Consider the following 9,249-nt stretch of genomic DNA (forward strand, 5'->3'; position numbering starts at 1 on the left):
TTTCTTTTCCAAACTTCCTGGGGTCCCGGCCCAAATCTTTGGGCCTTTTTCTTTCCCTTCCGACGACAGTTTCTCCCCTAATTAAATTCATCTTGCGAACACTGTCCCCTGAGCGGCCCGGCACTCCGGACCCCTCAGCAGCCATCTGGCTGTTGTTTATGGGCCAAAAAGGCCCTAAAACCTGAAAACAAAAACCACCACCAACTTTTTACAAACTCACTCCAACTCCCTGCTGCAACCAGACAACCAGTAACACCTGCTCATTCCTAGCCCCTCCCACCTAGAGAGTGCTACCCACTGAGCCACAGCTGACGCAGAAGTTGGAGGTTAGAGGTGACAGAGGATTGCCAAACAAACAAGATTCTCCTTTTATCTTGTCAGGAGTGCAGGAGATGTGTTAGAAGAGCATTCTTGATGTGGGACAATTAATCAAATTCTAATCTACTAATAGATGCATTTTAAAATTAAAATACACCTGTTAATAACAGCCATTCTGCACTGATCAACGCTCTCAACCTAAAATTTGTACTTTTGTTATTCATGGTATTTTTTGCTCACAAGTGTCGCATGTGCTGCTATTCATGATTTCTACACAACTAATTTAGGGAAAGGTTGAAGCTGAATTCCACCTGGTTACTGCCGAAGAGGCTGAGAAGAATCCAGTTGGCTCTGGTCGCAAAGAGCCAGAACCACTGGAAAAACCCAAGTAAGTTTGGTTTCACTGCTGAACTGGGTGAAGGTTATAGAAGCTGGGGGTTTCAAGTGATTTGATCTGCACTTTCAAATTTTCTTGCCACTTTCACTCACCATTGAAACACGAGCATGCATGTTTGTTCTGATAAATATATATTTTCATTATATTGAATTTATCTTAATTTGTTCCTTATGCAATATCATTAGCTAAGGATATTGGAAAAAATCCACCAAAGTTGCATAAATTCTTGTCAGCCAAAGGTTACATTTTGGTAAGCGCGTAGGACTGGGTTCAGTTAAATATTGTTGAACTGTACAGGTTTTACTCCAACTTTAACCTAAGTGGTTTCTTAACAAGTAGAGGTCACTTCAATTTACTTAATGCTAACATTAACATTGCCTGTAGTTATTAGATCAGCACATTGTAAACTCTCCACCATAGTATTTATTGGGTTTTGATTATAAAGTTATTGCTGCTTGTCAGGGGCGATTTTCTCACTGGAGGCGAGATGGAGGCGGGTTTCGGTTTGGGTGGGTTTGAAACTCGCCTCCACAGATAGTTTTCAAAAAATTGCGATTTTCCCATGATTGGCCACTTGATTTCAGAGGTGTGGGATGCCCTTGGTCAATTAGTGTTTTGGGACTGAAACTCACCTCTGCTGCCATCACTTTCCCAGTCTGATTTTATGGCTTCTTGCTGCCTTGGCTCATTCCACAGGATTTCTGCCTATGCTGCACCACCTGCAACATATTCTGAGAAACCACTACGTCAATTCCAAGGCAAGGGCCTCCCCGAGGCTCTCGGATGAGGCGCTGCAAATGTTGTTTGAGGGGGTGACAGCTAGCAGGAAGGTGCTCTTCCACTCATCTGGGAGGAAGAGGCCTCCCAAAGAAACCAAGGCTGTGTGGGTACAGCTGGCAAAGGATATAACCTCCAGATCTGTGTGCAGATTGCAAGAATGTTTCTGTGTATTGATGAAATGCCATCCTTGTTGGAAAGCATTAAAATGAGTTGATGCCAAAATGTTGGCGATATAGCATCTGGCCTTTCGCCTTACGCAGCTCCACATTGCGGGCTCCGCCATACTTGTGTTGTCAGGTTGGTGGCCTGAGTGATGGGAGGCCAGAGAGTGATGTCCATTGTCAATGATGTCTTAGGATGGAGCCAAGGACATGTGTCAACTTGGGCAACCTATGCAAATCTAGCCAGGATAAGTTCATCCCTTGCATCCTAGGCAGCCATGTGCTCACGTGCTGCCGCTGCTGCTGGTCGATACACCGGCACTCTGACCTCCTCCTGCTCCTCCTCCTCCTCGTCCTGCTCCTCCTCCTCCAGATCCTCCTCCTCCTCAGCCTCCTCCTCCTCCTCCTCATCTGAGTGCTGGAACTGAGCCACTTGCTCATCAGGAAGCTGCAAGCCATGACGCTGTGCGATGTTGTGCAGTGCACAGCAGACCATGACTATTCTGGAGACCCTGTATGCTGTATACTCCAGGGCTCCCCCTGATTGGTCAAGGCAACGGAAGCACATCTTCAACAACCCAATGGTTTGCTCGATGATGGACCTGGTTGAATTGTGGCTGGCATTGTAGCGCTCTTCAGCCTCGTTAGCTGGCCTCCTGATCAGCGTCATTAGCAACTTCTTCAGGGGGTAGCCTTTGTCACCAAGGAGCTATCCGTTAAGTTGGTTTGGCAGATAGAAAAGCGGAGGAACATTAGAGTGCCACAGGATGAAAGAGTCATGGCAACTACCACAGAACTTGGCGCAAACATGCAAGAACTCCTTCTTGTGGTTACACACCAGCTGTACGTTGAGGGAGTGGAAGCCCTTTCGGTTGACAATGATAGCTGGGTTGTGATGGGGTGCCCTAAGGGCCACATGTGTGCAGTCTATGACGCCCTGCACCATTGGCATGCCTACAATATTTGCAAAGCCAACCGAACAGGCGGTATACTTGCTTGATCCCTTGAGAACTGGATGTAATTGTGGGCCTTAGCAAAAAGGGCATTGGTAACCTGCGTGATACAACTGTGGGCGGCCGACTGGGAACTACTGCTGATGATCCCTGGAAGGAGCCTGAGGCAAAGACGTTGAGTGCAGTGGTGACTTTGACAGGCACTGGTAAGGGGTGTCCACCCGTTCCTCTGGGCACCAGATCTTGCTGCAGCAGTCCGCAGATCTCTCGGACAACCTCTCGCGAAAGTCTCAGCCTCCTTTGGCACTGCTGCTCACTCATGTTGAGGTGGCTCATCCTCTGTCTGTAAACCCTCTGTGGGGGGGTATCTCCTGCGGTGAGGTGCCTCAATGCGCTGGCGCCTTCTGCCCCGTGCAGCATCAGGTGGCTGAGCAGGAGGTTGGGGCTCCTGCTGCTGTTGCTGCTGAGCTGCCTGAGCAGGAGGCTGAGGCTCCTGCTGCTGTTGCTCCTGAACTGCCTGGTTCTGCTGCTGCTGTGGATGCTCCTCATCCGAATCTGAGGTCCATGGAGAAAGAAAACGAATGGATCCCATGCTGTTTGCAGATGCCTCCGTTGGGGAAGCGCTCATTGCAAGCGGGGAGAGGGTCTTCCAAGGAGGTCCCACAGTTGATAGATTCAAGCTGCAGCACCTCTGACTTCGGAAGGCCTGCTAAAAGTGCTCAAAGACTTTTTAAAGCAAAGTTCTGGCACCTGCAACTAATCCCTGATGAAATAAACGATCTATTGTTGGACCTGCAGCTGTGAGGAGACCACCCACTAGTCAAGCCGACAGGTTTACCTGGCGTGGTTAAGGAGGGTCGTGGAACGTGCCGAAATGCTTGAAAAATCACGAGGGCCTCTCAAAATAGGCTTAGAGACGCCCTTAATGAGCATTTAATCCTCTTAACAAGCGCTATGGGCAGCTGGAGGCGGGACCGTTTCCCGCCCTCCAAAACTGGCACCAGCAAAATTCCGTGGAGGTGGGTTTTCCTGCCTTTCCCACCTCCAAACCCGCCTCCTCGGACATCAGAAAATCACCCCCTACGTTTAGGCATTTGCCATCTTGTGCTTGTATGCAGTGGGTTGTGTCCCTCGACAAGCACATTTGTAGTATTTCAGTTTTAAAGGGTCATCAACACTGTACTCACACTGGTCTTAAACTGTTTTAATAAGCTTTTCTTTCCTCCCTATAGCCGTCCTGATACCTCCTTCTCTTGGTTCATCAACCCTTTCAAGTGCCTTTATTATCTGATCTGGAGAAACTACAAGAAGCACATCATTGTTGGACTAATTTTGCTAATCCTATTTTTGTTCATTGCGATACTGCTCTACACATTGCCTGGTGCAATAAGTACGAGGATAGTGAATGGATGAACTAAAGTTTTTTAATTGAAATTGAAGAACTCCTCTCAAATGTACTGATCAACATTACTGTCTTAAATCAACCAAAGCCTATCAACTATATTTCAGGGTTCAGTTTCATGTGTTTCATGGGTCATTCTATTTATACTGAAATCTTTGCAAGTTTCTTGCAGATGTTTGATTTACTGTGATAAAATGGTTCCTATTTGCTTTATTGAAATAAGGAGCCTAAATTAATACACAGATATGATCCTAACTCTGTAACACTGTGTTTATGAAATACAAGTGCAAAGATTTCTGCTTTAACCGACAAATAGGTAATTTTATAGTCTGTTTGCAGACTAGTCCCAGAATGACAACTATGTTGAAAGCAACATTCTTTATGCTTTGCTATTTGTTCACACCTCACGTTATGATGCTCAGTGTTGTAACCTTGAAGACGATCACTCAAATTGGCTCATGTTTTATAAATTGCTGGAAAACGGAATCTGCGAAGCACAGGAGTTGTTCAATTTCAGAATTAGCGAAAACAAAATTATAATACAGGTAGACTATCGTTTATCCGAACTTCCGAAAACCGAAAACCTATAAAAACCGAAAGTTTTTTCGTTCAGCGTAAGTCGTGCGCACGACGCCGACCCCCGCCCCCGACCCCCTGCCGACCCCCCCGCCGACGCCGACCCCCGCCGACCCCCACCCCCCGCTGACCCCGACCCCCGACCCCCCCGCCGACGCCGAGCCCCACCCCCGACCCCCCGCCGACCCCGACCCCCCGCCGACCCCCACCCCCGACAAATTTCCCAGTCTTATAAAATACCTTCTGAAATCCGAAATTTTCCGAAAACCGAAACACGGCTGGTCCCGAGGTTTTCGGATAAAGGATAGTCTACCTGTAGTAAAATTCTCATGAGAACAAAATATTTCCGTCTCAGCTGAGATTGATTTGAACTCACCTTTATTTTGGGGTGATAGATGAATCTCTGTGCTGTGGCAAGGCCATCAATCTAGGGGTGCAGAAAAGTACTAAGATTTTCCCTGTCTGTCGATGCCACCTCTCTACCAGACTCAAACACTTTGACAGCAGCTATGGAGAAGACGGTGGCCCAGCCCATTCACCTTTCAGCCAGCAAGAGTATTGGTAACAATTGGCTGAAAAATGAAGAGAAATATAACAAAAAAGATTGGGAGATATTATCAAAGCTTAAAATGTAGAAAAATATTAAAATTGGCTCCAAAAACATTTGCAAAAACATATATATGTGAAAAGCAATGACCATTAGGAACAATCAGGCTGAGTGAAGAGGTTAAAATGCCTCACATTTATGAGGTGTGCGAATCTAAATGTAAAGCGGCTCTAAACCCTAGTCCACAAGCTTAGGCGACTTTGACAAGTTCTCACCTGAGTGGATCACACAGCACCTTGACCTTGTGGTTGTGGAGGCGTCCTTGATTGCTGTCTTGGCTAGGCAACTGAAGGCAACTGTATAAGCACCCAAGGAGACAATGAAATATAGCCGCCATGTTTTAGGAGGAACTAACTTGCTTTTAATGAGTGGGCTGGAGCACCTAACAATCGCACAACTCAAAAGCATTCAGATTCCTTTCCAGGAAAGAAGCTAGATTTTTACAGCTCTTAACAACAACAACTTGTATTTATATAGCGCCTTTAATGTAGTAAAACGTCCCAAGCTTGGTGGGAGTGCTGAGGGTTTAGGTGAGGGGGGCTGGACTCTACTGAGAGTACTACGACATTATAGAAATGAAACAGGATACGCAGAGCCCATCATGTTCATCTTGCTTTACTTGGATATGCAATACCATTAATGCAGCTCCAATGGTATTGTTAATTCATGTTTTATAGATAAAATATGTAAAATTAATCGCTCATGATGACTTCTCTTACCGTTGCTTAAACAATAACATTAAAAAAAATATTTTCCATCTCCAGTCTTGGGTTATTGCAAAGTTTAAAAAAAAATTCTGTTAATAGCACTTAAGACTTTCTTGCTAATTGGTTCTCCTGAATTTTAGATGCTAGTGAGCTCAGGATAGTTTCACATTACTGCCAGAATAAAGCAAATACACACCACTATAATTGGCAAACTTTTGTCAAGCAGTAATTACTGCAATTGCACACTCAGCAATGGTTGCTAAATTGAATTGATCGTGTAACTGGAAATAACATTATGTGGCAAAACCACTAAGAGACTCTCACAGTGACTGGTACAATTGCCTTTAATCATGTTTATTACCTTTTAATGTTGGCTCTGGTTAAACAGAGCTAGATCGACAAAATCGCGATCTGACGTGATGACGTCATCACGTGGGTCATGTGACGTTCCAACGGCGGGAAACGTGATGACGTCATGATGTCAGAGGTAGAGGGCGTTTCCAGCTAGTCCTCGTGTGGAGTGATACTGAATAGACCTGTTTAGAGCTTCTCCTGCATTTTCTTGTTTTGTAAAGTTTTAGTACATTAAACTCAGTTTGTTAACTACTAGTGAGTTTATAGATTCTTTGCTAGGAGTGCAGAGACTCCTACAATATGATCTGATAGCAGTCCATTGGCAGATATTGTAAGGTATTGTGATTAGCTTTGTTAACCAGTCAGAGTTAGAGGATTTGGATGAAATGTCAGGTTGCAGCTGAGTTACTGTCAATTTTCAGAGAGCTGGCGCGGTCAGTCGTAAACAATTCACAGCCTCTTCATGTCAGAGCAAGGTACAGTATAATCCTTCACCAGAGGCTGTCAAAAATAAACCCAAATAGACACGTCTTATATCTTAGTTTGATAAATGTGATGTAATTTTTAAAATGAATATTAAATCTAGTTTTAAACATAGAAACATAGAAGATAGGAGCAGGAGTAGGCCATTCAGCCCTTCGAGCCTGCTGCGCCATTCAATGAGATCATGGCTGATCATCCAAATTCAGTACCCTGTCCCTGCTTTCTCCTCATATCCCTTGATCCCTTTAGCCTTAAGAAATATATCCAACTCCTTCTTGAATATATTTAATGAACTGGCCTCCACTGCCCTCTGTGGCAGAGAATTCCACAGGTTCACCACTCTCTGGGTGAAGAAATTCCTCCTCATTTCAGTCCTAAATGGCTTACCTCTTATCCTTAGGCTATGACCCCTGGTTCTGGACTCCCCGGCCATCAGAAACATCCTTCCTGCATCTAGTCTGTCCAGGCCTGACAGAATTTTATAGGTTTCGATGAGATCCCCTCTCAATCTTCTAAACTCCAGTGAGTATAAGCCCAATCAACACAATCTCTCCTCATACGTCATTCCTGCCATCCCAGGTATCAGCCTGGTGAATCTTCGCTGCACTCCTTCCATGGCAAGAACGTCTTTCCTCAGATAAGGCGACCGAAACTGCACACAATACTCAAGGTGTGGTCTCACCAAGGCCCTGTACAATTGTAGCAAGACATCCTTGTTCCTGTACTCGAACCCTCTTGCTACGAAGGCCAACATACCATTTGCCTTCTTAACCGCCTGCTGCACCTGCATGCTTACCTTCAGCGACTGGTGCACAAGAACACCCAGGTCTCTTTGCACTTCCCCTTCTCCCAATCTATTGCCATTCAAGTAATAATCTGCCGCCTTGTTTTTGCCACCAAAGTGGATAACCTCACATTTATCCACATTATAGTGCATTTGCCATGTTTCTGTCCAATCACCCAACCTGTCCAAATCGTACTGGAGTTTCACGACATCCTCCTCACAACATACCCTCCCACCCAGCTTTGTGTCATCTGCAAATTTGGAGATATTACATCCAATTCCCTCGTCCAGATCATTAATGTATATTGTGAACAGCTGGGGTCCTAGGACCGATCCTTGCGGTACCCCACCAGTCACTACCTGCCACTCGGAAAATGACCCGTTTATTCCAACTCTTTGTTTTCTGTCCGCCAACCAGTTCTCTATCCAATCAATAACTTGCCCCCAATCCCATGTGCCTTAATTTTGCACGCTAATCTCTTATGCGGGACCTTATTGAAAGCCTTCTGAAAGTCCAAATACACCACATCCACTGGTTCTCCCTTATCTATTTTACCAGTTACATCCTCAAAAAATTCCAGTAGATTAGTCAAGCACGATTTACCTTTTGTAAATCCATGTTGACTTTGTCCGATCCTGTCACTGCTTTCCAAGTGCTCTGCTATTACATCTTTTATAATGGACTCTAGCATTTTCCCCACTACCGATGTCAGGCTTACCGGTCTATAATTCCCCGCTTTTTCTCTACCACCTTTTTTGAATAGTGGGGTAACATTAGCTGCCCTCCAATCCATGGGTACTGTTCCAGAGTCTATCGAGTTCTGGAAGATGACCAGCAATGCATCTACTATTTCTAGGGCCACTTCCTTAAGTACCCTGGGATGTAGATTATCAGGCCCTGGGGATTTATCGGCCTTCAGTCCCATCAATTTTCCTAACACCATTTCCCTACAAATACTGATTTCTTTCAGTTCCACCCTTTCATCAGACCCTATGTTCCCTGGCATCTCTGGGAGGTTATTTGTGTCCTCCTTTGTGAAGACAGAACCAAAATATGTATTTAGTTGGTCTGCCATTTTTTTGTTCCCCATTATAAATTCCCCTGATTCTGACTGCAAGGGACCTATGCTTGACTTCACCAATCTTTTTCTCTTCACATATCTATAAAAGCTTTTACAGTCAGTTTTTATGTTCCCTGCAAGCTTACTCTCATATTCTATTTTCCATTCCTTAATTAATCCCTTTGTCCTCCTTTGTTGAATCCTAAACTACTCCCAATCCTCAGGATTATTGCTTTTTCTGGCCAATTTATATGTCCTCTCCTTGGATCTTATGCTATCCCTAATTTCCCTTGTTAGCCACGGTTGAGTCACCTTTTTTGTTTTATTTTTATGCCAAACTGGGATGAACAAATTCTGTAGTTCATCCATTCCGTCTTTGAATGTTTGCCATTGCCTATCCACTGTCAACCCTTTGAGTGACATTCCCCAATCAATCCTACCCAACTCGCTCCTCAGACCATCGTAGTTTCCTTTATTTAAATTGAGGACCCTAGTCTCTGAGTCAACTACTTCATTCTCCATCTTAATGAAGAATTTGATCATATTATGATCGCTCCGACCCAAGGGGCCTCATACAACAAGATTGTTAATTAATCCTTTCTCGTTACATAATACCCAGTCTAAGATGGCCTGATCTCTGGTTGGTTCCTCGACATATTCGTCCAG

General features: G+C 44.8%; 1 protein-coding gene across 1 annotated transcript in view; it reads left to right on the forward strand.

Annotated features, from left to right (window-relative positions):
* LOC147115184 (fer-1-like protein 6) overlaps positions 1-6,507 on the forward strand; it is a 233,904-nt gene extending 227,397 nt beyond the window's left edge. The window contains exons 40-41 of the mRNA XM_085993989.1: positions 606-706; positions 3,842-6,507. Coding sequence (XP_085850115.1) covers positions 606-706; positions 3,842-4,022 — 282 coding nt within the window. The 3' untranslated portion in view covers positions 4,023-6,507. The remainder of the gene's footprint in view (positions 1-605; positions 707-3,841) is intronic.
* The last annotated feature ends 2,742 nt before the right edge of the window (positions 6,508-9,249 follow it).

Source organism: Somniosus microcephalus, chromosome 7 (genome assembly GCF_052327205.1).
Source record: "Somniosus microcephalus isolate GS21.2 chromosome 7, FLI_Smic_1.0, whole genome shotgun sequence".
Taxonomy (NCBI): Eukaryota; Metazoa; Chordata; class Chondrichthyes; order Squaliformes; family Somniosidae; genus Somniosus; species Somniosus microcephalus.